This window comes from Phialemonium atrogriseum (genome assembly GCF_030411735.1).
Source record: "Phialemonium atrogriseum strain 8032-3 unplaced genomic scaffold QBC33scaffold_7, whole genome shotgun sequence".
NCBI classification, from domain to species: Eukaryota; Fungi; Ascomycota; class Sordariomycetes; order Cephalothecales; family Cephalothecaceae; genus Phialemonium; species Phialemonium atrogriseum.
Genome location: NW_026848144.1, coordinates 193,550 through 221,264, shown reverse-complemented (window position 1 = coordinate 221,264; position 27,715 = coordinate 193,550). Strand labels below are relative to the sequence as shown.

Sequence of the window (27,715 nt, the reverse complement as noted above, 5' to 3'; positions counted from 1 at the left end):
CTTTTGTTCTTGAATGGGAAATGGTGGTGTTGTTGGGAAGAAAAAGTGAGCGCAGGAAACGGCGGAGGTGGGAGAAGTGGGCAAAATGGCTATTGTTGACTGTATGTGCCCACGCAGGAGGATAATTTGGTGGAGAGTTGAGGAAGAGGAGAGCGCCGTCGTTATTCGTCTTGCCGGAGAGTTTGCGACATTGCACCAAAGTATTAGGTCCGCTGGCACTTTGGATAGGGAGCCCTTTTGATTATCGCTCTTCTCCTGTTATTCTGCACCCGACTGGTTCCTGGAGTATTGCGAAAGTGGGTGAAAAGGATCGGTATTGAAGGGAGCAATTCTTAGACCTCTGAAATCTATCAGCATCGGCGAACACCGCAATGCACCTTCAACTTCAATTGGGAGCCTTTCACTGAAATCGGAGGACAGTAATCCCAGTCCGAAAGTGGGGCAACACCAATTAAGGTGGGTAGGTAGAAACTAGGATGGAAGGCGATTGTGGAGTTGTGAGGACGACCTAGGTACCTCCTCTGTATACGAGGGCACATCCACCAACCAGAAGTCACTGATTATCTCAAACACATCACCAACAGCATTAAGGGTTCAGGATATCGGGCTGTCCAACGGGCTCTGGGTGGTCATTTTCCTGGTCTGCTTGTTCTTGTTGCGGTAAAAAAAAAAAAAAGTTAATTGCAAGTAGTTTTGATTGAATCAAGGACTAGATACTCCCCCCTCCTAGGTATATAGCTGGGAATCCCGGTTCTGGAATAAGACGACCTTTCTATTCACTGTCCTTCGATTCTGGGAGATCTATAAGCTTAAACACTTCGAGTATGGTGGAGAAGACTCCGGTGTCTCTCAAGTCAACCTGATGCTGTAGAATCCTGACCGAATGTGGAGTGTTTCGAGGCCTTGTTGACTTGGCTGTCTTCCTCCTAAGTTAGCAACCTGAGAGCCTATGTGGATGCCTATGTTTGGATCCCTCGAGCGATCATTCTTCGCCCGGATAACCCTTAATGATGGTCAGGGTATCTCAGTGATAACAGCGGAGTGCAGCTACGCACGTTTATGTGGCCCATATCTGAGCCTCGAGGACGATGACAGAGACCACCACCACCCACAGCGCTTGCCATGCTCCCGCATTTCAACATCATGAAAAATGGTGCCTATTCCACACACCCAGCGTTGACCCTTACCTTTTCCATTGTGAAGTTCGCGGGCTTCCATGGCAAGCTAGCGAGCACTGACGTGATACAGTGTCGACGAACCAGGCTACAATGTAGACAAGAAGCAGGGCAGCCACTAAGCTTGAAGGACATTGCAGTGGTCCCGGATCCCAAGGTAAAACAGGGCATCAATGCTGGAAATATGTACTTATATATGGCTGTGGCCTGTAGGAGGTTGGAATCGTCTGCCGCTATATCATCCGGTGCTTGCCAGCTCATCGTGCAGGAATTATGTGGAGAAGGTCTGAGGCGTGGAAGTATTTAAGATGGCGGTGAGGGCCTCGTCGGGCCTCTTCAGGCTACCAGGCATTCCGAACCCCATCCAAAACCCACGCAGAGCCGTTGTTGACAATCCTGAGCCGCCGCGACGACCTCTCAGATCGCCAACGGGGAGGAAATGCGGCTCTTCGCTAAGAGAACTGCTGGTATGTGCTCGAAGTGACGAGAGAACTGGTGTGATGGATGACAGAGCACTTCAGCGATGCCATTGGCGAAGACCACCCAGGACTGCCGACCACCCGAGATCGCAATGGCCGCAAAAACTGGCCCTTGTCCCACATTTTCCGGCTTATGGGCTCCAATTCCCAGAGACCGTTACGGGAGCGAGAGGGCCAATTGGAGCAAGCCTTGGAGTGAAAGAAACAACTTCCATTGTCTCATGCCTCCCAGACCAACCGGATTCTCGATGCAGCATTTTGGGTGCGACCATTCCCGAATCGGAGACCGCTAGAGGCGGTCATTTCAGCCGGAACGGGCGAACTCGAACGGGCGCTTGTCGCTGAGTTGGTGGTTGGAGGTGTCAGGCGGATTGAGCTGCGCTCTCCCAATTGGCCCATCCCACACGACTTACATGTGCAGTCCAGCTGCAACTGTCGAGAGCTGCAGACTGCCAGCCATTCATTTCCCAGACCAAGTCTTGGAGCTGCATGCGATATGTTATGAGGGAGTGCGGCCGTGCCTGCAATGCTGGTTATTTGCGGCAAAGATCGAGCGAGCCTGGGGGGTGCCCCGGGTAGATCCTGGTGCCAGTGCGAGGCGCACGACTCCCGCCTCTGCTGCTTGGACCTGGGTTTGCCGTCCTGGGAGTTGCTTGCTGCAGCCCAGCGCCAGTTTTAGTTCCCGGAGCTCCATGACGGCATGCTCGCCGACGCCAAATGGGTTTTCTTCCAGCAATTAAGAAAATCTCGTTGGGAGAGACCTAACTTTACCATCGATGGGGCCAACTCAGGGCACCAAATAGCCACTACGGATATCAAGTGCAGGAATCGGACGGTGTCTGGTCTCGGAGTTGAAGTGAATCACTCCCAACCTGAATCACCCCATCCAGGGTGATGCGTGACCTTACGCAGGATATCCTGGCAATTTTGGTCCAACAGTGACTCAACGGCCCCAACCCAGAAATTACCCTAGACCGAACAATATCGATCTTCCGAGGGTCCTCGCAGGTGACAAGCGAGACCGGGGGGTGCCGTGAAAAAAAAAACCAGAGGGAGGCGAGCAAGCGGGCAAGCAAGCGGGCAAGCAAGCGGGCAAGCAAGCGGGCAAGCAAGCGGGCAAGCAAGCGGGCAAGCAAGCAGGCAGGCAGGCAGGCTGATGAGAATAATCAAGGGGGCAGACATAACTTGAAGAAGCGAAGGCAGCGCGCATGGTGACGCTTGGGCGTACACCTAACCCACTAGACCCCATCTCGCTCCGTCGCATATGGATTCAAACAAAGCCCACCACACAGGTACCCTGGTACGGAAGTACTAGCGACAGAGCCAGGAGGTCTAGCAAACGACGATTAAATTTCTGGCCCAAACCGAACCAAAAGCGGCCCACTGCAACCACAGGGACCACTGCAGGGTCCTTCCTTCCCTCCACGGTTTCTCTTTGCTTCTCGTTTGGTCCCCTGCTGCAAAGAAAGACGCGCGCTTACTCGGTCAGTCGCGCGTCTTTTGCCGGCTTGCCCGCATTCCTCTTTTTGGGTTTGACGCCTTGACTTGGGTTCTGCCAACCACTTATGTTCGTGGCGAACAAACTTCCTGAAGCAACCCCGTTCGTGCGGGCTACACTTTCGGCCGGCCTTGACACTCGTTTGGCACCTCGTTCCCTCGTTATACTCTTCTATACTATCCTTTGCTCCTCCCCCCCATCGACTTGCGCTCCGCCCCTGGCAAGCGATTCTCCCATAAATGCGCCTCACCACCGCGACTTTGACGTCTCCTGACCATGCGCAGCTCGCCGGGCGATCGATCACATTTCCGCCTCAAATGACTAACCACCGACCTGCCTGGCAACCTCTCCTTATCGGACGGCAGATAGTGCGTTTTTAGAATGGAGTCTTCTTTCACCGACGCCGAGAAGGTATGTACCCGAACCTAGCCCCTATACTTGCCACGCCCCTGCTCAACCTGGTGCCAGCGCTTCGTCCTCGCCGAGATGATCAAGGTCAGTCATATGGACGTTGGCACGCTCGTCGGCTTTGTCAAGCATCACGACATCCACCCGAACTGGATGCATATGCAGCTCCCTAGCGGTACGTCATACACTCAGATAATCACCGTGTTTGCCCCTAACCAAGACACGCCTTTTCGCAGGTCGAAATATGAGTCAGTGTCTTCGCGCAGCCGAGACCATGTTTGACAAGCAATTTCTACCACCCGTAATGCCCATGTTAAAGCGCAAGTCTTTCGATGAAACCAGCGAGCAAATACTCAAGAGACAGGCCGTCATGTCGCCCATGGAGCGGCAGGCTTATCCTGCCCCCCGCAGTTTCGGATCTCAGAACGCCAGCACTGCCCAACCAGTCAGTATACAACCGCGCCCGTCTCCAAATGGCTATGCCGCAGCCTCTCCTTCCGTCTCCGCAGCGCCTGTGTCTGTGACGACTCCGGTTGCTATGCCTCCTGGGCGAAAGCGCGGCCGCCCCTCAAAAGCCGACAAGGAGGCACGCGCCCGGGCTCGTGCAAATGTGTCGCAGTCAGCCGGCTACACGCCGATTACTCCTGCTCCGATCGCGCCGTTGCCCGCACCGCCTACACCCCAGCAGACATACAGCCCCAGCCCAAGTGCAACCTCGGCATACCAGATATCTTCCGAGAGCGCGCCCGAGCCAAAGCCGAACAAGAAATCTCGACCCCCAGCCCCAGACAACCAACAGCAATCGGAGAATGTTCCTCGGTCAGTGCAAGGGATGGTGACCAGCACCGAATCGGCAGACCAGCAGACAGCGGGACCCGAAGGGGGGCTCGGATACAGGTGGCGTGATAATGCGCTGCGCGAGGATCAAAAGGATGCTGGAAGATATTCTGGCCCAGTCCCGCTGGAACCCCCCATACAGACTCAGAGACCAGCAGAAAACCAACCCCTACGGGACTCGCACATGTCTCTGGCTACGGCAGGTGTACACAGAGCGACTGGCCCCGTTCCGGCGATGGAACACGCGATGAAGGACGGACATCCACGAGTGGCTAACCAGGCATGAAACGGCGTTCCAGTTCTCGGCTTCTATAACCGTTATTTTATTATGTTCTCGAATCCTTAATACCCTTCCTGGGTCATACAGGAGGATGTTCCTATTATGGCCCAACACCGCCCGTCCTACTTATCTTCTTTTCGTTCCTTCCGGAAACCGTGGGACCAGGGGGGCGGCTGTGTGACTTTGACGAGGGCAGACTTGGCGCCTGGCTATGGCGCAAGTAGACTCGGGACCCCGAGATTTCTCTCTCTTTCTCTCTCTCCCTTTTCACGATATTACGATACCCACAGACGAGATGTCTTCACGGTATAGACTGGCGCGGAGTCCAGGAGACGGCGGAGGAGGTACCCGTTTTTTCCCCAGTGCATCTAGGCGGCCAAAGACGAAAGGATAAATGCCCTTTGCATTCGGATGGGTTGTTCGGTGGCATCTGGTCGTTTGATGCTATCATGAATGGGGTGAGCTGCGTGACGATTGTATGTATGAATAGTTGCTAGTTCCTTGGCGTTTGGGCCTTTCGACGGTCGGATATCGCGTTGATTCTTTGCTTCTCTCGACAGGCGGTCGAGCATCTTTGGGATGGGATGATAATCTGCGTCTGGTAATAAGGAGATGGTGGGATTGGAACGATATGCATAATCCCTGGCCCCATGGACTTGGCTTCCTAGAGAGGGGGTAGCTGCCAACGACTGGCACTATGGAATCAATCGGATTTCATGACGAATCAAACTCATGCATCGACTCCTTTTGCCTTTGTACGGTCGTAGATTCGAGCATCCCGTCCGCCAATGATATTTCAAAGGGATCAGGGCATCTATAATGCCTATATATTCTCCCTTTATATTGTATTTAGACTTGCCTGGTTTCTTGCTTTAGTCGCTCAGCCGTGGGGCTTCCCCAATCGCCACGGCTTCCTCCATCGTCAGCCCGAACAACTCCCCCCCTTTCTCGCGACCACCCACCCCCTTGCAAAGCAGCTCCGAACCGACCACCTGTACTACAAGGCGCGCCTAATCACGTCGAACTAGAAGTCTGTCTGCTAGGCGCCGTAGGGGAAAACCGCGACGGTGGTCAGGGTGGGCCAGGCTCGCTCGCCGTACGGGCCCGGCCTCGTTCACGGGCCAGCGCACCGATTGGGTCGATGTAGCCTCCCCTCGGCATTACCCCTGGGTTTCCCAGAGCATGTATGTGCCCTGTGGTCCTGGTACAGCTCCGTGCCGGCGTAGTGGCCGTAGTCGGAGCTGGAGAGGACGGGGGCAGTGGCAGCCCGTTCCATCTGATCGTCGGACTGGCTATGTAGCTATGCATTGACTTCTCGTGGTAGGCAAAGGGGCGACATTGTCGATCTCCCGAAAGGCTGCCTTGAGCTGCGGTTGGGCGAGTAGACAGTCTCCTGATACTCGGTTTCTGTCTACTTCAGGACGATGGGGCGCGTTGAAGTCAATTGGTCTTCATCTTCTTCAGCACATCCTACCGGGTCCGGTCTATGAGACGTGACTGCGGTCTCATTTACATAGCAGCGTACAACTTAGTTGCCAGAGTTCCGAGACCTGGAGTCTCTGATGATGGGGCTCGCCCAACCTAAGCACCCTCGGCCAAGGCAGAGGCTTGACTCAAGAGAAGGCCCATTACTCTGACTCGACGAACACCTATTGCCGTTCAAGATGAGGTTGTATTTGTCCCAAGTCACACCATCGGCCACGCTGTTGCAGTTCGCTAGTATGCTCTAATCGCGGCTAAGGCCAGAAGCCAAGGATGCTCGCTGATAGCCACTGGGCATAGGGTCACGGCAATCACAACAGTTCAAACATATTTGTTGAGTACAGCGGGATCAAGGGTCAAAACCCCGATCTCTCGGTGCAGACCGCCTGAGCCAAGATCGGGGTATCTCGGGCGGTTCCATTGTTGAGACCCAGCGACGGAGGCCAGCGGTTTCCTGGTATCCCGTGCCAGGTTTCAGCCAACGGTGCTGTTCAACCATGAGAGTTGGAAGCCCCTAGCTTGTCACTGGCACAACCCTAACCCTGACCTGGAACCGAGGATAAAGAGTCCAGCACACAGCAGCGGCTTCAGCAACAGGAGATTCCTGGGGCTGAACACCCTAGGAGACATGGCCAGACTGACCATCTCTCGCAACAAGGTCTTCTAACACATCGGCTCGGTAGTCGGCTCCGTTTCCCTGCATCGAACGCGCTCCATGCCATGTCCTCGCAGGGGCAATCAGGAGCTCAATCTCCTGATGACAGTGATCGTATGCTAGCCATTGGCGGCTTGTGGGTGGGATTGCTTTGATCGTTGGAGGCTCATCAGTATTGTCTTGGCACACCTTGTTTCGATCCTCGTCATTGGCGTCAACGGCGTTGCTCATGTAATTCAACGGCCATCTGTCTGGCAAGTCGAAATGAAAGGACGGAAGTGTGGATATCAGAACGTTGTTCTACGATGTGAGCAGGTGTGAATAGGTGGTATCAGGTACCTCAGCTTGGAAAGCTGTAGGTATGTGATCCGTAATATTGCGCGAGGCCGGAGCAATATTACACAACTGTATTCGTAGGTACTAACCTAACGTACATATGCATATGCTTTGTAGTTCGTACTTGACGGAGGCGGAATAAGCACGCACGGATGCCCTGGATCATCCATCAGAACGCGACGTTGTCACCTCGAAATGCACTCTCGGCCGTCGTGCCAAAAACTACCATCATCCGAAACGACACGTGAGCTAGCTCCTGGCGAGCCCAACGCGAAAGAAATAGCAAATTCATCGCATCACATGGATCTGGAAATGATATGGGCATGAGTCCAAAGTAAACGGCAATGGTGCGTCATTCAGCTTATTGGAATTCGCCGAGCCCTCCAACGGTATGGATGGAATTGTCCCCTTGGCGAAGTTGGTTGAATCTTGGTTGCCTCACACTTCATCGTCATGGAGCCTCCGTGACATCAATAAACAAAACAAACACTGCTGTGGAGTGTGACTGTGAAAGATTGGAATCCGAAGTTCCCCACATCGTTAAGACATGGGAGATTGAGCGATGGAACATGGATCATAATCGCCAGACAGGACAAGGACAAGCCCTGCTGGGTCGGTAGGTGGCTTGCGCACGGAGCACCCCGGCAAGCCCCCGAAGTGACAGGCTTGGAACCTGGATCCGCCATCCAAATCGGGCATGTACAAAAACAAACCCATCAGGACAGACGGGAAGCTACACGCGACGCGTTCTTTGCCTCCTGCCGTTAGCTGTGTGCCATACATTTAGCCGATGAGCCCGCTCCCGCGATGCCCAGCGAATCCCGTCTCCTCTACCTTCCTCCCACTTGCCCTCTCTCTCTCTCTCCCCTTCTGTCAACTGCCTCTTTTCTCTCTTGTCTCTCCAGCTAGGTAGCTCTCTCTCGATTCCTCGCTCTTTTGCTCAGAACCCCCACCTCAGCCCACCTCAGCTAGAGGTTTTCGATATTCGCGCCTTCCGTTCATCCACTGGTCTTTCATATTCTTCCAACAGTTCCGGCTTGAATCAACGACGGCCCTTTTCCCAATTAACCCCCCGGATCCAGCCAACCGGGACGGTGGAGGCCAATTATTGCGACCGCAGTCTTTAAACAGCCCTCACCCGCCTTGGTCGTCTTTCCCGAATATCATCTTGGCTTAATTATCCTGTTCTTCCAAATCATTCCACGGCCATTCCCGGTTCTGAAGGCCATCTATCAAGCCATCTCAAAGGAATCCCTCTGCTCTGTGTATGCTGTATTATCTGGCAGCTGCAGTCATCCGGGAACTGCATCCATCACCCACATGAACACGGCTGGCCAACCGCGTCTCATATATATCCCAACCAGTCGTTCGAGCACGGCTGTCGACCTGCCCGCTTGTTTTCATCGAATCCAACCCACCCTGGCGGCCAATTGATCGGCTGCAACTTCCGTCTTGACTTCTCCCGTTTCCGTGGAGCCTGGAAAAAGAAGCGCTACCAGTTATATCGCCCTTAATTCCATTTCCACCCCTCTTTTCCCTGCCACCGAACCACCTCAACCTGGCTTGCTGGCGGACCGCCGCAGAGAGCAAGCTGGATTCTTGCATTTTGTCCGCTTCCCTTGTCTAGGTCTCTGGGAGACCGCCCCCTAGCTCCTGGGCCTCCTCTCTATTGGACGAATCCCTAGCTCTGACCGCAGCTTGGAACCAGCTCTACCTGACCGACTCTTCGCCTGGAACCAGGTAACACACCGCCTGTGCTGATTTTGTTTGCGCTCACGGGACAACCCACGGCACGACAGGCGATATAAGTCGTTCCCGATCTTGCCACTTTTGACCGACCCGACCCTTGTCTCACCACTTGGAACTGGCCCGGGCAGTGCATCATCCCTCGCAAAGCATGCCAATACCCCGGGTCCTCCCAGTGATACTGGGTGCGACCGCGACCCTCGCAACCACTGCCATCCTAGTCCTTCACATCATTCTCGCCCATGCCCTCTCAAGCGTGTCACACTCTGTCCGGACAGCCGCACTCCTCTCTTCGGTCCTGGAAGCACTGATTTTGGTCTCGTTAGCCTGGCTCCTTTCCTCGTACGTCGGCCTACGGGGTCTAGGAGGCCATGGGGCAAATTTCGGAAACATATGGTTCGCTTCGAGCTTGCTATTGTGCGCCATTACAGCCGCAGCCTCAGTGGCGACTGTCATCTGCCTCAGCAATGCCTCGTCTACCATCCTCCCCGGCAGGATCCTGGGATCCACGACAACGGGCTTCCTAGTCGGATCGTCAGTTGCATTGGGCATCTCGTTCGCGACGCAACTCGTCTTCCTCGTCGTGCACTACATCATTGGGCGTATGCACTGTCACGAGGCATCCTCTGGCCTTGAGACCGAAGAAGACCCGTGCCGACCACCCCAACCGCAGGCCAAGTCGGTCCTCTACCACCAGGCGGACTCGCGCTTGCCCAAGGCTCAAGGCAGCACCTCGATGGATTCCCGTAGCCCACCGGGATCCAGTGCCGGACGGTCAGCATCCGAAACCATGAGTTCTATCCGGTCATCTCTGTCCCACGTTGTCCGGCCTATATCCTCCAAGACGCGCCTACTATCAGGCAGCCAGCGGTCCTCCCGCAGGCCGACCTCAATAGACTCCAATGCCTACCGCGACCGGTCGAGCATGACTGAGGACGGTTTCGATTCGTGGGATACGTCGGCCGTTGACCCGCAGAACAGACAGACGGTTCTTGAGACCACCTCGTCTACGACTCCGGCACGTTTCCTAGAGACGATTCCCGCCAGCCCCGCCACAAGCAGGAGCCCCAGTCCTGGCACACCACTTGACTTGGAGGCCCCTAGGACCCGCAAGAGGAGCCGCAGCTACAGCCCCGCGTCACAATGCAGTCGATACTCGCAGCGGGCCGCGTTCACCCATCAGTCCAATGCTAGCGAGGCACATATTCACCCGCTGTTCCGCTCCGATTCCCCAACGCCGCCCCCTTCTGCCACACCGGGTACAGTAGTTACTGCGGCGCCAAATGCCGGCCAGGTCATCTCTGATCGGCAAAGTATACAGACCCTGAGGCGCATGCGGAGTGACAGCCTTCCAGTTGTCCGCAGTCCACTAAGCCAGCACGGCAGCCTTGACGACTTGAAGACCAGGAGCGAGAGGGCGGCCAGCCACTCCCCGGAACCTACCCAGGAGATGGAGGGACTAGGGTCAGAGTCGGAGAGGAAGATGACGCCTCCCATTCCAGATTGGATCCTTAGTGCCGGCTCAAGAATGAGCCTCTCAGGATACCACAGTCGGAAACTCAGGAGTGCCGGGGCCTAGGCAGGGGGGATGGGGCCGACGGTTAGGTATGACGATGATGAGATGGGAACATGATGTTTTCTTTGACCTTCATCTTTGGGTTTTAGATGAAGATACGGTACGACACGACGTTAATATCTCCTTGGATCTTGGGGTTGGGGTTTGAATGAGGAGGGGGAAGAGGCGCAGTTCAGGATTTGGTGGGCGGATACCCGTCTTTTTTCATGATACCTTTTTCCAGCGAGGCGTTGTTCATGGTGAGGGAGTGTGGAGCTTTAGAAGGGTCAAGTCCCAATGTAACGATGAACGACTTGATTGACGGGATTGACGGGATTGATGGGACAGGGAAATGGAAAATAAAGACTATTGTATAAGTCAATGACATGGACCAAACACCGGAACAAGTGACAGAGACTGTGTTGTAGCTGTTGTTGGCAGACGACTGCCCTAGCAGCTGTCAAATTATTGCCAGATTGAAGAAGTGAGGCTGAAGCAGCCCCCAGTCTGACCTTCAGACAAGCCAAGTACCCAGGTATCTCACCCCGCCATTCTAGGTTCCACTTGAAACAAGGTTTGTGAAGCTGGAAGCATCAGGTAAGCTTCCATTTTTCGCCGCCTCTTACCGCATAGTAGAGCAAAATCCCAAGGCAGATGCGCCGCGCAGACCAATCCCCTAGTCGCCGCGCCTTTTTGGTTCCAGGTGACAGATACAACCCCACAAAGCCCAACTCACCTTTCTACCACTACTGCCCTTCTCCTCGTCACCCGCGTTTGCAAGCGGCAAACAAATTGACAACTTCGTTCTCATCCTTCCCTCCCAAAAACGACCCTGTTTTTTTTTTGCACAGCCCGATCATTCTCGCCAAAGTAGCTGCCGGCTACCTTCTCACTGCCCATCATGAAGGTTACGTTCAAGGTATGTCAGCTTGGGCTTCGGTGTGCGAGCTGCCGAAGTCCGCGCGTCGGGCCCATCAGCCTTCCCTTTCCAATATCATCCATCCTACTTCTCAACTGCTTCCCCGGCCCCGACACATAAGCTAGATACCCAGACTGACCTCCCATTCCGCGCTCTACAGGACCTCAAACAGCAGAAGTTTACCCTCGATTTCGAGCCCACCGACCTGGTATGTTGCCCCTCACCAGCACATAGGCTTCCCCGCCACCCACCATCCAGCCAAAGCTTATATCCTCTAGATCTCGGCCGTTAAGCAGAAGATCTCCGATGAGCGAGGTTGGGACCCGAAAAACCAGAAGCTCATCTACTCTGGTACGCTACGAACTCTGCCTAATGATAACCCATACCGACCCTAACCCCGCTGACCCCGGCCCCAGGAAAAATCTTGAAGGATGACGAGACGGTTGAGTCCTACAGGATTGAAGAGAAGGGTTTTGTTGTCTGCGTCGTGAATAAGGTTCCGTCTTGCCAATTAACTCTCCTGCTATCGTAAGGTATGATATATCTAACCAACATCGTTGCAGCCCAAGGTCCAAGCTGCGCCCGTCGCCGAGTCTTCGTCGTCAAATGAGCCACCAGCAACCCCAGCTCAACCTGCCGCTTCCTCTACACCGGCCCCGCCAGCTGCTCCGGCCCAGAGTGCCGCTAGCCAATCCGCGGTGCCGGCCACTCCGACTCCGGCCCGATCTGCAGATGCCCAGGCTGGTGCGCTCGACGAGAATGCCCTGACTATCGGGCAACAGCGCGCCGAAGCTATTGCCAACATGGAAGCGATGGGTTTCGAGCGGCCGATGATTGAGGCAGCTATGCGTGCCGCATTCTACAATCCAGACCGAGCTGTTGAGTATCTGTTGACTGTGAGTCTTGCCTGCCATCTTCTCGTTCCCTTCTGGTCCTTGCTTGGTCGACCAGCTAACCGGCCCCCCACTATTTAGGGCATCCCCGAGAATCTTCAACAGCAGCAGGCCGCCCCTGCACAGCGCCAGGCCGCCGAACAGCCTGCCGCTGCCTCCCCTGCCGGTGCCGCCCCAGCAGGCCTTGACGATGATGGCAACGTCAATCTCTTCGATTTGGCAGCGCAACATGGACAGCGTGGCGGCGCCCCGGCTGCCCGCGGCACAGCCAATCCCGCCGCAGCCGTTGCGGCGGCCGCCGCCGCAGCTGGTCAACAGGGACTCGGCAACTTGGACTTCCTCAGACACAATGCCCAGTTCCAGCAGCTTCGCCAGGTCGTCCAGCAACAGCCGCAGATGCTCGAGCCCATCCTCCAGCAACTCGGCGCCGGCAACCCGCAGCTGGCGCAGCTGATCGCCCAGAACCCGGACCAGTTCCTGACCCTGCTCGGCGAGAGCGCCGGCGACGACGACGCGCCCCTCCCGCCGGGCGCCCAGGCCATTTCCGTGACTGAGGAGGAGCGCGATGCCATCGAGCGCCTGTGCCGGCTCGGCTTCGACCGCGACCAGGCCATCCAAGCCTACTTCGCGTGCGACAAGAACGAGGAGCTTGCTGCGAACTTCTTGTTCGACCAGCCCGACGAGGATGAGGGTGGCCCGCAGTGAGGGGATCGCTGCTGCCCCTCCTCACGCCCTCCCTACTGTTGTCTCCTGCTTTCTTCGCCTTGAAGCGTGTCAAAGAGGCCGTTGGTTTTTCTGGTTCGGCGGATAGGGGTCCTCGTCAGGGTCGAAGGGATTTGAGCATGGGAGTGCTGGAGGAACTCGGAATCAGGTCAGGGAGGGGTTGGGAATGGATTAAGGATCACTATTACCTGGGCTACTGGTCTTTGCGAAAGTATTTTACGGAGGTGGAACGGGGATGTGATACTGCGTGCGCTAGTTGATAATAACCTCGCTCATCTGACTGACGACCGTGGTGGCCGACTGGGACGGACTGGCCTAGAAATTTTGGCATTCGAGAGGATCTCGCTCCGTTGGGTTGTATGAGAAGGAATAACCACCGCCTCTCTCCCCCCACTGAGGAAAAGAAACAAAATGCAACCCCTTGCTCTACATTCACGGGTTCGAATTTGGCTCGTCTGTTTCATCTGTCTTTAGAACATGGAGTTTCTAGCCTGCGATAGCTATCTATCTAAACTGCGGATGAAACTATTCAATGATGGCAGGGTATAGGTCGATATCTCACCCTTGCCTGCTGCTCTCTGTTTTGACGCTGTCGACTCGAGAACATCCATAGTCCGCCGATGCCGTTTGCCCCTTTTTGCGATTCCTTGCACGGCATCGTCTATTCCAGCCTTGCGCACACGTACCTGTGTGTGTCTCCTCGATGAAAAGGGGGAGATGAAGGGGGGGTATCAAAGCCTTTAAACACCGAAAAAAGCATCGCAAAACTGACCTGCCACCTACCCACCCCCCTTCCCCTCCGTGAGTTCCGTGCCACCGATTCTATTTTCTATTTTCCATTTTCCCTCCAGCAAAAGCAAATGTAAGGAAGTAACGCAGGTCTCTCACGAAACACTGGTCTCGGTACGGATATTCCCTTGAGGAATGACCCCAAGACTACTCCCCACCCCCTCCCCCCAAAAAATAAAATAAAACAATCGCCTCCTCGGACCATTGTCAACCGCCCAAACCGGCGGAGACGGGGGCCTTCTTCCTCCTGCCGCCGCCTCCGCGGCCCTTGGCGCGCTGGCCGGCGGCGCCCTTGCCCGAGTCCCCGGCGCCATTGTCGGCGAAGAGCTCCTCGCGCTTGCGCCTGGCCTCGTCGGCGGCCTCGTCGTCGACGCGGCGCTGCTCGGCCTCGAACTCCTCCTCGGCGCGGCGGTGCTCGGCCGTGATGGCGTCGACGGTCTCGTACTCCTCGCCCGTGTGGCTCTTGTACTCATCCAGGTCCATGGCGACCGTCTTGGTGCCGACGAGGGCGGCGTTGATGCGCTGCGGCCGCAGGCGCTCCTCGCGGTTGAACTTGAGCTTGATGTGCCGCCGCGTCTTGCCGGGGAACATGCGGCTGATGATCTGGAAGTCGGCCCCGATCATGCGCAGCGCCATGTAGAACTTCTCCGTCTCCGCCGGCGACCAGCTGTTGCCCTTGACCGGCCGCTTGCTATACGACGACGACGTCGTGTGGTGCGTGAACTCGTCCTCGATTTCCTCCTCCATCTCGCCCGCCTCCTCGGCCGCGTGCGCGTGTCGGTCGAACTGGAGCGAGTCCGAGTTGAGCACAATCTGCCCGTCGATGATCTGGAACTGCGGCGCCGCAGCTCCCGCCGCTTCGCCCTCCTTGGGGATCGCAGATGCCTCATTCTGGCCCGGCGCCGGGGTAGCAGCGCTTGAGCCGGCTCGGCTCGCCCCGTCGCCGCCGTTGCTGAGGCTATCGAGGCCAGTCTCCTTCAGCCTCTTGGCCACATAGTTCTTCTGCCGTTTCATCCTTTCACGCTCGAGCAACTCGTCGTGGCGGCTGAACTTCTTGCCGACTCGCATGTCTTTGACCAAGTCGCCCATTTTAACCTGGCGGATGTCGATCTCTATCGCTTCAGCATCCTCGGGGGTAACTGAGCGGTGCCGGCCGGCCTTTGCGGACTGTTGACCACCATCCCCACCTTCGCCCTCCTCGTTGCCGGTCTGCTCCTCCCCAGTTGTTATCTTCCGCTTCTGCACTCGCTTTCGAGGAGCACCAGCCTGGTTTCCCTCACCAACCTGGGCTTCCTGACCCTCGGCTTTCTTTTTTCTTGGCCGCTTCTTCGCCGAACCGGCAGCCGCATCCCCACCTGCCGCCTCGGCCGCCGATTTGCGCTTTCTCCCTGGTTTCGACTTGGGTGCTGTGGAAGGCCCGCCATCTCCCGTCTCGCCCGAGGCTTCGATGCTTGGCTGTGGTTGGTCTGCTATGGCTTCAGCAGGGGGGGTCGCAGCCTGTGTCGCCGGCCGTGGTGCGGTCTGGGTAGCTCGGTACTGTTGGGCTGAGCCTGGTTGAGTCGTTACGCTAGAAGCTGGATTTGATAGCCTAGTTGCCGCAGTTGTGAGGTTTGGAGGCAGAGTGGGCGTGGATGAGGAGGCAGTGGTTGCAGTTGAGGCCTGGGTAGGGGCTGTCGATACGATAATTCTCAAAGCCGGGTCAATGTTAGACTCCACCGGAGCAGCAGTTGGGGGAGTCGTCGTGGCTAAGATCGGCTCGATACGTGCGGATGCGGGGCCCTTGGCAGGAGGAGCGAGAGCATCGGATGTGGCATCCCGTCGAGTGGAGGCTTCGGCGCTTTGCGTAGGTATCTTCTCGGTGCTCTGGACCTCTTTGGTCGTCACTTGCAGAGCATCGGCCACACCCGATGTCGCTTCAATTGGGGGCTCTGGGGCTGGTGGTTCTCGAACATCGCCGTGTTCAATGGTTCGTACAGTCGGAGCCTGTTCTGATTGCGGCGGTCCGGCAATTTCTGCAGAGGGAGAGACCGACGAATACATAGATATAGGCGCTTTGTGTCGTGACTCGGCCTCATGGGTTGAAGGGCTGGCTTCCGGGGCCCGAGGCTGGGCAAGTGACGGAGTTGGGGTCGAAGTTGGGGCCGACTGGTCGCTGGTCGGAACCGGAACCGCAACCGGAACCGCAACCTGGGCCGGGGTCGTTGATTTTTGTTCTGCAGTTGCGGATCGTTCTGGGTCTTGAGAGGATGTCGTGGGCACGTTGCGTCGAATAGGCGCTTTGGGCTTGAAGCCCGCCTTTTTCTTGAGCATATTGACGTGTCGACCTGCTCGTCTGTCACGTTTGTCGAAACGGTTAGAAGAAGGTCATCCCCAAGATTCTAGCTCTAGTACCCGCGGGTTGTCATTGAGTCGATGAGGTCAATGTAATTTACTCGCGCGGGCAGAGATTATGAAAGAGAAGAGGGTTGATTGTGGGCAACTTTTAAGTGCTAGGTGGGGTGGGGACCAAGAACAAAGAAAGGTTCACTCCCGCAGTGAGTCAAGTGGTGAGGCACCGAGGTTGATAAGAATGCCCATTGTGATAAGCCCATCCCGAATCGGACTAGCGCAAAGCCGCCCGGCTTCTTTGAATTTTTGTATCGACTCCTGGCCTTGTCTGCAACGCTCGTCCTCCTCCCTGATCCACCACCCCCATCTTTACGCTCCTTTCTAATGACCATTTTCCTACATTCACGCATGGTATCGCCGGGCTGAGGGAACACCTCCAGGCTGCGCACTTTTCGTTTTCTATCGCTTTCTCACTTCATCTTTTTCTTCACGTGGCTGCATCTCTCCCGCGCCTTTTCTCATGCCGATTGCCACTTCGCCCTCCGACACGCCTCATCCGACCACCTTGGGCAAGATGGAGGACAGGAAGAGACCTGCCATCAGCACCGTCGAGGACTTGGCGCCACCAAGCAAAAGGCAAGCTGTCAACGGCAGCAGCAAGTCAAAAGATGACTCCGGCGACATGAAAGAAGAGGCCTGGATCGAGGTAAGTCACGTCGACATGACATGAAGACGTGTATCATCGCGACCTCCCTTTGATCAAGCACATGAATCCCCATTCCCCCCTGCTCCAGCCCTCTGCTTTCAAATCCTTTGCACCAATGCCGAGGGAGTCGATCATCGTTAGCATAGAAATGTTTCTGCGGGAGCATGCTCTTTGATCATTGCTAATGCGTGGCTTGCTGTCGCCAGCTTGCCCTGCTCCCAGGCTCACCTTGTTCATCGTCCATTCCCCCCACTCCATAAGACATTGCCCCGCTTGCGTCGAATCCTGTATAGGTTGCCATTCATAAGTTTCGCGACGAACATTGGACTGACTGCTGGATGTTTCAGGAATATCAAAAGGGTGCTATCTTCCGCCAGATGCTTGAATACAAGCGAGAAAAGCAGAACATAGAAGCGCGACTGCAGGAAATCGAAAAGAAGTCGACTGACCATGACGATCATATCCGGATCATCGATGCCTGGTGGCTGCAGGTATGTCCAGCCTTGCGCTGGGACGAGTTTGCATACTGACAGGGCCAAGCTTTTGCAAGAGATCGAGCTACTCGTTGAAGGCACCGTATCTTCATCAGCATCTTCAGGTAATTGGACCTTTCGACACCTGCTGCGCTCCATATCTGACTTTCTTTCGCTAGGCTTCCCCCTCACCTCCGGCCTGTATTTCAAGGACAGCAGAGACTTTCAACGGCACCTCGCTGATAAGGGGAAGACACTCGAGGCGAGGATTGGCGCATTGTTTACGCGACTTGCCAGTTCTCGGGGCGAGGTTAAGCCCGAAATGTCCGACTTGGAAGCCCAAGTCAAATCGCTTCTGGCAAGCGAAAAGGAGTACCTCGTCGAGCTAGATCGACTGAAGTCGGAAAACGAAACCCTGTCGGAACAGTACAACACGGGGATTCTGAAGGTCATCAAAGCCGAGAGGAAACTAGATAGGGTCCGAAGTGCCCAGGTCCAAAAGCTGGAACAACAAGCACTTGCAAATGCGACAGCACGCCCGGCCGGCGGTTTCGACGAGAACGGCGCTCCGGTTGGCGAGAATGGCAACAATGAGGCCCTCCAGCTACAATACCAGGAAGCGATTGCCGTTGTCGCCAAGCAAAAGGAGCAGCTAGCATCCGTATTGGCTCAGCTCAAAGAGCTGCAGGATGAGAATTCGACATTCAAATCGCGGAGGGAAACTCTCACAGACGATGACTATGCGCGGACCGAAGTATTCAAGCAGTTTAGGAGTCAGAACGAGGATCTGATAAAGCGGATCAACAACCTCGAGGCGACTAACAAGCAGCTCCGCGAGGAAGCCGAGAGATTGCAGGCAGAGCGAACCTCTTTCCGCGACCAGCTCGAGCGAGAAGCGCAGGCTCTGACACTGGAGCTTGAAGACCAGCTCCAGGCAAAGGAACAGGACCTCACCCGGATCCGGTCTGCCAGGGACGAGCTTTTCACCGAGAACAGTCAGCTAAAGCAAGTTCAGGGTCATGAGCGCGTGGCCTTGGAGCAACTAAAGGAACTGACAAGTGCGACGGCCGACCGGGTGAAGGAGCTCGAGTCCGAGTTGGAACGCCTTCGACCAGGCGAAGACACGTCCATGTCAGATCCGCGCCCAGACGTCGAGGCCCTGTCATTGGAGGAGTTGCGGCAGAAGTATTTGAAGCTGGAGAAGGACTTCGAGTCAATCAACAAGGAGATGCCTCTCCTCGAAAAGTCGTACAAGAAAGCTATGAGCTTGGCCCACAAGAAGGTGATGGACTTTACGGCGTTGGAGGATAGAGTGGCTCAACTCTCGGCTGAGAAGAGCAAGGCCGACCAGAAGTACTTCGCGGCACGGAAGGACATGGATATCAGGAACGGCGAGATCCGGTCTCTTCGTCTCTCCAACGGGAAGAGCTCAGACATCATATCCCAGCTCAAGGAGGCCGAGGCGCAAAGTCGCGCTTTGATCAGCAACCTGGAGAAGCAGCTCGTGGACTTCAGGCAGTCCAACTCGTCGCTAGCGGCGGAGCACAAGAAATTGGAGGCAACTAGTATCGAAGCTAGCAGGCGAGCGGATGGCATGAAGGCGCAAATATCCGAGTTGAACAACCTGGTCAAGTCACGGGATGCAGCGAGCATAGCCATGCGGGAGCAAACCATCGCCCACGAAACCGAGTTGGAGAAGTTGAAGGTGCGGGTGGACCATGTCTCGAAAGACCGCGACAACTGGAAGACGAAGAGTCTGAGCAACTCGACCACCGAGGAAGAGATGATGAGAGTGAGTTTTTGGCCCCGATCTCGCAGCGTATCTGGCCGATGCTGACTGTCTCTAGAACCTCATTGTGTGCACTGTTTGCCGGAGTAATTTCAAGAACTCGGTCTTGAAAACATGCGGCCACGTCTTCTGTAACGAATGCATCGAGAACCGCATCACTAATCGCATGCGGAAATGTCCGAGCTGCAATAAGGCCTTTGACAGGGTTGATGTCATGGCAGCGCACCTTTAGGACAACCCGAACGACAGATCAATGGCGTCGAGGCAAGACGTCAAAGGGAGGGAGGGGGTAAGCCCAGCTGACTGCATCGGCTGCCATGCCGAAGCTCGGGCCCGATAATGCTGGGAAAAGGGGAATTGCAACTCAGCCCCCGGAATGGATTCATTGGCTTGGTGCCTGAAATTCTGGTTTTGAATCCTGAGCTCGTGTACTACTATTGTTTGATGCTGAGGGAATTACTGAGCAGCAATCGAGGGTGTTAGGAGGACAGGATAGAGTTAGACGCGAGATTACCCATTCGTATTCATGTACTGTACAAACAAGCGCCAGTACAACAAGGTCATTATATGTAAGAGTACGAAAGCTCGGAGCCGAGGGACTCTTATCTCTATTCCAGTGTATATTCCGGTGCGACCGTTCTGATCTCTCACTCATCTCCGGGTTGTGGACCCAAACCCGGTACTCTCATGCCGGGCGTTCGAGCCGGAACTTGAGCTGGACGAGCCTTGCCTGAAGGAACCACCGCCCCATCCACTCCCATAGTCTCGGTCCCCGTAGTTGTCTCCCCAACCAGCTCCTTGCCGATTGTTAGTTGGCCTATTGGCTCTGTTCCCAGCCATATACCCTGCCGTAGCGCCACCAGCCAATCCGCTCCAGAAGCCCGGTCTCCAGCCTTGCTCGCCCGCCGGCTTGGGTCCCGAGTAAGGCGGCGGAGGATCGTTCCAACCACCACCACCGCCTCCTCCTCCCCATCCGGGGCCCCATCCTCCTCCTCCACCACCGCCGCCCCAGAAGCCTCCATTCCCTCGCCTCCGCGGCGCCACCGGTCGCGGCCCGTTTCCGTCGGCCATACAGGCGCTCCACACGATCCAGACGACCACGGCGAAGAAGATCACGCCAAAGAGGTACGCAGACCAGTCGGTCCCGCCGTCACCGGCGCGGACGTCCGGGTGGCGCCTCTCGCCCTCGTCGGTCAGGACGACGCGGTACTCGACGCCGCAGCTGCCCTTGAGGACGTAGGGGTCGTCGGCGGACGAGTAGCCCTCGCAGATGACATCGGTGCTGCCGAGCTTGAGGGTGGGCGGGAGCGAGGCGGTGCAGGCCCACTGGACGTCCTCCCGGTCGTAGCCCGAGCCCTGGTTGGTGCATTGCATTGTCTCGATCTTGTGCAGCGAGCACAGCGCCCGTCCGGATATGCATTTTAGCTGGGGGATCGCGGTCACGCGGCGGTGCGTGGTCTTGCGGTCGGCGCGGAGGGTGAGGGATTGGACCTGGTGGGGGAGGGGTCAGAATGCTCGCTGTTGCTTGGCTGGTAGTCGGTGGTGGCTGGCGGGAAGTGTGAGTGAGGGTTTTTCTTAACTTACATCGGACAGGAGAATGGCATCCTTGGGCTTCGCTTTCGCTGCCAGCGATGGGCCAGCAAACTGAAGGGCGGTTAGGAGGCAGAGCGCGGGGTAGAGAAAGTCGAGTCGCATCGTGATTAATCGCGGTCTAGGACGCGCCGCTAGTGTGCTCAGGATCTGCAGTGTGCTCAGGATTTGAATAGCGGTACTCTGAAAACCAAGTCTGGTCAAGGAAAATGACGCGCACGGAAATAGAAAGTTGGACCGAAGTCCTGCAAAGGCAGAAGCAGATAGGGCTGCTCCAGGCAGCCAAAAGTGAGGCGGAGGACAGATGTCATGAGAAGGAGCAATGACGTTGATTGGATGATGGGCACTTGCCATCTGGCACAGAGTAGAGGTAATCCGTATTCACCTAACAGTACGGATAGGTATGGATCCATTATTTACTAAAGGTACTTACAGTACCTTAACTCAGGGTCCAGGTACCTACGTACCTACCTATTTAGGTAGGTAAGTAACAACACTTCTGCCAAGTTACCAATAATAATTTCTCGAGTTTCAATTATCCGTCAACACCCAGCAGGCACGCCTCCTTATTAAAGTCTTCTTGAGACGGGAGTTTACACTTTCTCCCGGGTTCCCCCAGAAGAGCCGCAAACGGTGGCTTTTCATTTATCATGCAACAGACACGCGTTGAATCTGGTGGTTCCCGGTATCACTTGGCGGGACGGCACCACCCCACATGGCATGGAACCCTGGTCTCGGTGGTCGGGGCCCTTAAGAGTCCGTTTCCCGGGTCCAGACTCCAGGTCCCCACCCAGCCTTAGGGGCGCAATCAAGACATTCACCAGAGAACCAAAGAACAGGGCGCCAATTGCGCCCGAATTCCTACCGGATTTCGGTAAGTCGGGGCTGATCTGCACTGCGATCGGTCCCCCGGCCGTACGTAAGATTCGCATAGCAAGAGTCATTACGCAGTTGCCGTAGTGGTCAGGCCGGGAAGACGCCCTTCCTTCCCCCCTTCGCCATCTCTGGCTTAGCGCCTGATGCAGTTTTCCCTTCGTTTCTCTGGCTTCGGAGAAATCTTATATTTTGTTTGGCTTCCAGCATCTTATGGTGGCGACTTGGCGAGCCGATCCTTTAGACTAGGGACTGTTTATGTATATCTTTGGCGGTCTCCACGCGACCCTTCGTCCCTTATGTCCCTATAGTATCCTAATTTTGCACCTTTTATTCGTACTTCTGTTCCCTTTCACGTCGCTCTCTACCTCTCTGTTATGACCTGGTCCCCCCTGTGTCGTTGTTAATCACCAGGGACATCGCCAAGCAAACGGGCTTGCTGCTCGCAGCTTCCAACACGAGGCGCAAAGCCCTTTTGGCTTGTTGGTGAAATTCCAACGATCCATACCTATCTTTAGTTCTCGCGAAACCCTCGACAGAATCCTCAGTCCGATCCAGCGGCGCAAGCCATGGCTGCAGAACTATCGGAGAAGGCCGCCGCCAACGGCCCGTCTGGCCGCTCCTCGAGCCATCGCAACTCGACTGACGGCACGATCATGGCTGGCACGACGGGGACCCAGCGAGGCCTGAGTCCCAGCCCGAGTCCCAGTCCCAATCCAAGTCGTTTAGCTCTGGAAAAAGCCGACAGCAAGGCCGCTCCTGCAAACAGCGCTGACGATGACGACCCTTTTAAGCACCTGCCCTCCCACGAAGCCGAGATCCTCAAGGCCCAAGTCACCGTTCCCGAAGTGAAGGCCGGTCTCGCCGCTCTGTACCGCTATGCCTCGCGCAATGATCTGATTATCATTGCCGTTTCGTCCGTGTGCGCAATTGCTGCTGGCGCCGCCTTGCCCTTGATGACTGTTATCTTCGGTAACCTTCAAGGCACCTTCCAAAACTACTTCAGCGGGATTGGCACATATGATGACTTCGTTGACGAGATCAGCCATCTCGTTCTCTTCTTCGTCTACCTTGCCATTGGCGAGTTCATCGCCAGCTACGTCTCCACTGTAGGATTCATATACACGGGAGAGCACATCAGCGCAAAGATCCGCGGGCACTACCTGGAGAGCTGCATGCGCCAGAACATGGGTTTCTTCGACAAGCTTGGCGCCGGCGAAGTCACGACTCGCATAACCGCCGATACGAACCTCATCCAGGAGGGCATCTCTGAGAAGGTCAGCCTGACTCTCGCCGCGATTGCCACCTTCGTCGCTGCTTTTGTCATCGGCTTTGTCACTTACTGGAAGCTCACCCTCATCCTGCTGAGCACCGTGTTCGCCCTGCTATTCTGCATGGGTGGCGGCTCGACCTTCATCGTGAAGTTCTCCAAGAAGAACGTCAACGCCTATGCCGAGGGTGGCTCCGTCGCCGACGAGGTCATCAGCAGCATTCGCAACGCCGTTGCGTTTGGCACACAGGACCGCCTAGCCAGGCAATACGACACGCACCTTGTTCGTGCCGAGACCTACGGTTTCAAGCTGAAGTCCACCCTGGCCATCATGGTTGCCGGCATGATGCTGATTCTGTACCTCAACTACGGTCTTGCCTTCTGGATGGGTTCGCGATATCTTGTCGACCACGTCATTCCCCTGAAGAAGGTCCTTATCATTATGCTCAGCGTTATGATAGGCGCATTTAACCTGGGAAATATTGCCCCGAATGCCCAGGCTTTCGTCACCGCCCTCGGTGCGGCTGCCAAGATCTTCAACACGATTGACCGTGCCTCTCCCCTGGACCCCTCCAGCAACGAGGGCGGGAAGTTGGAGAAGCTTGTGGGGACCATCCGATTGGAGAACATCAAGCATATTTACCCGTCGCGCCCGGAAGTTGTCGTCATGGAGGATGTGTCGCTGACCATACCTGCGGGTAAGACCACCGCCCTCGTCGGCGCCTCGGGAAGCGGGAAGTCGACTATCGTCGGGTTGGTCGAAAGGTTCTACAACCCGGTCGCTGGCAAGATCTACCTTGATGACGTTGATATCTCCACCCTCAACCTCCGGTGGCTTCGCCAGCAGATCTCTCTCGTGTCCCAAGAGCCGACTCTCTTCAGCACCACTATCTACGGAAACATCAAGCACGGTCTTATCGGCACCAAGTGGGAGAATGAGTCGGACGAGGTGCAAGAAGGGCTCATCTACGAGGCTGCCAAGAAGGCCAACGCGCACGATTTCGTCAGCTCCTTGCCCGAGGGCTACCAGACCAACGTGGGCGAGCGCGGATTCTTGCTCAGCGGAGGTCAGAAGCAGCGTATCGCCATTGCCAGGGCCATCGTTTCTGACCCCAAGATTCTCCTCCTCGATGAGGCCACAAGCGCTCTCGACACCAAGTCTGAAGGAGTCGTGCAGGCAGCGCTCGAGGTCGCAGCCGCCGGTCGCACTACCATCACCATCGCTCACCGGCTGTCGACCATCAGAGACGCGCACAATATCGTGGTTATGTCGGAGGGTAGGATCATCGAGCAAGGTACCCACGACGAGCTCCTAGAAAAGCGCGGTGCCTACTACGGTCTTGTCACGGCCCAGAACATTGCGGTTGTCAACGAATTGGACTCGGAGGAAGAAGAGGCGATCAACCAAGAACAGGAGAGGCTTCTTATCCGGAAGGCTAGCAGCAGGGCCAAGGAGGCCGGCGATGGCGGCAGCGGGGCCTTCGCCGAGGACCCTGATGACGCTATTGCCGCGAGACTCGGACGCTCGAGCACACAGAAGAGTGCCAGCAGCATGGCCCTCGCGGCGCGGCGGAAGGAGGCCAACCAGAAATACGGCTTGTGGACCCTGATCAAGCTGATTGCCAGCTTCAACCGGAAGGAATGGAAACTCATGGTCATCGGCTTGATCTTCTCCATCATCTGTGGTTGCGGAAACCCTACTCAGGCCGTCTTCTTCGCCAAGCTCATTTCGGCTCTGTAAGTTGAAATACGTTTCCCCTGTCAGAATTTCGTTTCTGCAGAGGCAGTATGTGCTAATTCTTTCCTTCTCCTCTCTAGCTCTGTTCCCGTCACATCAGCCACGATCCCCCAGATCCGCAGCGATGCTTCCTTTTGGAGCTTGATGTACCTCATGCTCGCTTTCGTTCAGTTCATTGCATTTTCCCTTCAGGGCGTTATCTTCGCCAAATGCAGCGAGCGTCTCATTCACCGGGTCCGGGATATGGCCTTCCGTTCCATGCTCCGCCAAGACGTCGAGTTTTTCGACATGGACGAAAACTCGGCAGGCTCTCTGACATCTTTCCTCAGCACCGAAACCACCCACGTTGCTGGGATTAGCGGCGTCACCCTCGGAACACTGCTCATGGTCACGACCACCCTGATCAGCGCCATGGTTGTCGGTCTGGCTCTGGGCTGGAAGCTGGCTCTCGTCTGCATCTCCACCATCCCCGTCCTCCTTGGCTGCGGCTTCTTCCGTTTCTGGATGCTTGCGCACTACCAAAGACGTGCCAGAAAGGCCTATACCGGCTCGGCGAGCTACGCCTCGGAAGCCATCACGGCTATTCGCACCGTCGCCTCGCTCACGCGTGAGGAAGACGTCCTGAGACAGTACCGGGAGTCGCTCGCTATCCAGCAGCGCTCCAGCCTGATATCAGTCTTGAAGACGAGCACCCTCTACGCTGGCTCGCAGTCGCTCACCTTCCTCGCCTTGGCTCTCGGTTTCTGGTACGGCGGCACCCTGATCGCCAAATATGAATACAGCATGTTCCAATTCTTCGTCGTCTTCTCGTCGGTAATTTTCGGCGCCCAGTCTGCGGGAACCGTGTTCAGCTTCGCCCCCGACATGGGCAAGGCCGTCGAAAGCTCCCGCGCTCTCAAGACGCTCTTCGACCGCAAGCCCACAGTCGACACGTGGTCCGAGGAAGGCTCCAAGGTGGATTCAGTTGACGGCCACATTGAATTCCGTGACGTCCACTTCCGCTATCCGACGCGGCCTGACCAGCCAGTGCTACGGGGTCTCGACCTTGCCATCTCGCCCGGGCAGTATGTCGCGCTGGTCGGCGCCTCGGGTTGCGGCAAGAGCACGACCATCGCCCTGCTCGAGCGCTTCTATGACCCTCTCGCCGGCAGCATCCTGGTCGATGGCAAGGAGATCAGCAACCTCAACGTCAACGAGTATCGCAGCTTCATTGCGCTTGTATCACAAGAGCCGACGCTGTATCAGGGTAGCATCCGCGAGAATATCATCCTCGGGTCGCCGCACCAGGTTACGGATGAGCAAGTCGAGTTCGCTTGCAAAGAGGCCAACATCTACGACTTCATCCTCTCGCTCCCCGACGGCTTCAATACCGTGGTCGGCTCCAAGGGCACCCTGCTGTCGGGAGGCCAGAAGCAACGTATCGCAATAGCACGCGCTCTCATCCGCGACCCCAAGATCCTGCTCCTCGACGAGGCCACCAGCGCGCTCGACAGCGAGAGCGAGCACGTCGTGCAGGCGGCTCTAGACAAGGCCGCAAAGGGCCGGACCACCATCGCCGTCGCGCATCGCCTCAGCACCATCCAGAAGGCCGACATCATCTATGTATTCGACCAGGGCCGCATCGTTGAGCGGGGCACACACCCCGAGCTGATGAGGATGAATGGGCGATATGCCGAGCTTGTCAACCTGCAGACGCTGGAGAAGCACGGATAGATGTGAACCCATTTAAGATACGGTTGGCTTACCTGGCATTGCGTTCGCTATTCTACAATATCCCCTTTTTGTCATATCCTCGGCATTTTGCATTTCATATTGCATCATGGAATGGGCAAGGGAATTTCCTTGGTGAGCAACTTTCTCATGGAACAGGAAGCGTTAAAAGTCGTTTGTATTTTCCTTTGTTTGTCCAGATGAAAAGGGCGTAGCACTGCTGTACTGGAAAGATTAGATGTCTCCTCCCCCCAGTTGTTTCGTGGGTTCAGGGGCTAGGCGTGAAGGGACACTTCACTCCTCCTTTTGCCTCGCCCACGCATCCTCTTAATCATACTTTGTAATCAACAATCTACTCTGATACAATTGCAATCGGATTGATCCGATATCTGGCATTCTCGAGTGATTCACAGTGCTCTCGCTGTGCATCTAACCATAAGCTGGGTACGTAGGTTATGCATAAATGCATATCACAAGCATGGGTCACTTTATGGCATTAAATCAACTTGTCCCGCCGAGCTGGATCCCACCTGTGACAAACAAAACAACGCCCATGACAATCCGAATTTGGCCCTGACTTCACTGGTGCCTGTCGGAAACCGAAACTATTTGCAGCGAATTACGTCTCATCCACTCACAATGGGTCGTCCTCACTATACGAAGCTGCAAATGGCCCAGATCCAGATGCTCCTCCTGGAAGGCAAGGCTTCGAACGTGGAGATCGGGGCGCTAGTGGGTTGCAGTGAACGTCAAGATACAGCGATATAGGGTGGTTTTCCAGACTACCGGGACTATATACCACCCAAGAAGGTCGTCTACCAATGCTACGAAACTGACCGAGGCTGATTTCCAAGTTAGTGCTTTGCGTCAACTGCGTTTGACGGTTGACTAACTGTATCTGACCTATGTAGGAACTACTGGACCACTTGAAGCTCAAGCAAAACCTATATCTTGATGAGATGCAATGGTTCTTGAGCGAGCACTGCGGCGTGTTTGTCCATACCACGACCATCTCGAAGCGGTTGGCCACCGTGGGCTGGTCGAAGAAGAAGGCGGATATTATAGCTAGCGCGCGTGACGAGGCCCCACGAAGCTATCACCTGAACATCATGGCGGATTATTCGGCCGAGCAACTTGTCTACGTGGACGAGGTCGGTGTTGTTGAGAAGCAAGACCGTCAGCGCCGTACCGGAATGTCACCAAAGGGGGCTCAACCCTCTCCCACAGCACCCCTTGATCTGAGCTCACGGCTTCATCTCTTGCCTGCCCTGACGACTGAAGGTCTCTTAGACCTACTCGTATACCGAGGGTCCACTGATCGAAGAGGCCTTATCGTGTGGTTACGAAGGAATGTCATACCGAAGATGAATCGATTCCCGGGGAAGCACTCGGTCCTGGTAATGGACAACACCACCTGGCGCCACGGCCCTGACCTTGACGCCCTTCGTGACGAGTTCGGCATA

At 55.9% G+C, this 27,715-nt stretch overlaps 8 protein-coding genes across 8 annotated transcripts; 6 read left to right on the top strand and 2 right to left on the bottom strand.

Moving 5' to 3' along the window:
• Window positions 1–1,315: 1,315 nt before the first annotated feature.
• On the top strand, window positions 1,316–2,610 carry QBC33DRAFT_341255 (uncharacterized protein). The gene is made up of 2 exons (XM_060423755.1): window positions 1,316–1,877; window positions 2,120–2,610. The coding sequence occupies exons 1-2, from the start codon at window positions 1,484–1,486 to the stop codon at window positions 2,392–2,394; spliced, it is 669 nt and encodes a 222-aa protein (XP_060285299.1). The 5' UTR covers window positions 1,316–1,483; the 3' UTR covers window positions 2,395–2,610.
• A 756-nt stretch (window positions 2,611–3,366) lies between these two features.
• QBC33DRAFT_341187 (uncharacterized protein) lies at window positions 3,367–4,864 on the top strand. The gene is made up of 3 exons (XM_060423754.1): window positions 3,367–3,563; window positions 3,621–3,735; window positions 3,797–4,864. Exons 1-3 carry the CDS (start codon window positions 3,534–3,536, stop codon window positions 4,681–4,683), a joined length of 1,032 nt encoding a protein of 343 aa, XP_060285298.1. The 5' UTR covers window positions 3,367–3,533; the 3' UTR covers window positions 4,684–4,864.
• Window positions 4,865–8,901: 4,037 nt separating this feature from the next.
• QBC33DRAFT_341165 (uncharacterized protein) lies at window positions 8,902–10,952 on the top strand. Its single transcript, XM_060423753.1, has one exon. It carries the CDS (start codon window positions 9,048–9,050, stop codon window positions 10,473–10,475), a length of 1,428 nt encoding a protein of 475 aa, XP_060285297.1. The 5' UTR covers window positions 8,902–9,047; the 3' UTR covers window positions 10,476–10,952.
• A 106-nt stretch (window positions 10,953–11,058) lies between these two features.
• QBC33DRAFT_341096 (XPC-binding domain-containing protein) lies at window positions 11,059–13,113 on the top strand. Its single transcript, XM_060423751.1, has 6 exons — window positions 11,059–11,370; window positions 11,531–11,578; window positions 11,649–11,721; window positions 11,787–11,866; window positions 11,934–12,266; window positions 12,345–13,113. The coding sequence occupies exons 1-6, from the start codon at window positions 11,353–11,355 to the stop codon at window positions 12,966–12,968; spliced, it is 1,176 nt and encodes a 391-aa protein (XP_060285296.1). The 5' UTR covers window positions 11,059–11,352; the 3' UTR covers window positions 12,969–13,113.
• Window positions 13,114–13,716: 603 nt separating this feature from the next.
• Window positions 13,717–16,329, bottom strand: QBC33DRAFT_341098 (uncharacterized protein). The gene has a single exon (XM_060423752.1). The coding sequence runs from the start codon at window positions 16,083–16,085 to the stop codon at window positions 13,983–13,985; it is 2,103 nt and encodes a 700-aa protein (XP_060285295.1). The 5' UTR covers window positions 16,086–16,329; the 3' UTR covers window positions 13,717–13,982.
• Window positions 16,330–16,445: 116 nt separating this feature from the next.
• On the top strand, window positions 16,446–19,667 carry QBC33DRAFT_532174 (BRE1 E3 ubiquitin ligase-domain-containing protein). The gene is made up of 5 exons (XM_060427360.1): window positions 16,446–16,809; window positions 17,157–17,300; window positions 17,350–17,407; window positions 17,462–19,074; window positions 19,130–19,667. Exons 1-5 carry the CDS (start codon window positions 16,624–16,626, stop codon window positions 19,301–19,303), a joined length of 2,175 nt encoding a protein of 724 aa, XP_060285294.1. The 5' UTR covers window positions 16,446–16,623; the 3' UTR covers window positions 19,304–19,667.
• QBC33DRAFT_532171 (uncharacterized protein) lies at window positions 19,584–21,168 on the bottom strand. The gene is made up of 2 exons (XM_060427359.1): window positions 20,656–21,168; window positions 19,584–20,562 (listed from the first exon to the last, which is right to left on the bottom strand). The coding sequence occupies exons 1-2, from the start codon at window positions 21,013–21,015 to the stop codon at window positions 19,723–19,725; spliced, it is 1,200 nt and encodes a 399-aa protein (XP_060285293.1). The 5' UTR covers window positions 21,016–21,168; the 3' UTR covers window positions 19,584–19,722.
• A 935-nt stretch (window positions 21,169–22,103) lies between these two features.
• On the top strand, window positions 22,104–26,255 carry QBC33DRAFT_448047 (P-loop containing nucleoside triphosphate hydrolase protein; the record flags this gene model as incomplete). Its single annotated transcript, XM_060424453.1, has 2 exons — window positions 22,104–24,541; window positions 24,623–26,255. The coding sequence occupies 2 exons, from the start codon at window positions 22,104–22,106 to the stop codon at window positions 26,253–26,255; spliced, it is 4,071 nt and encodes a 1,356-aa protein (XP_060285292.1).
• Window positions 26,256–27,715: the final 1,460 nt, after the last annotated feature.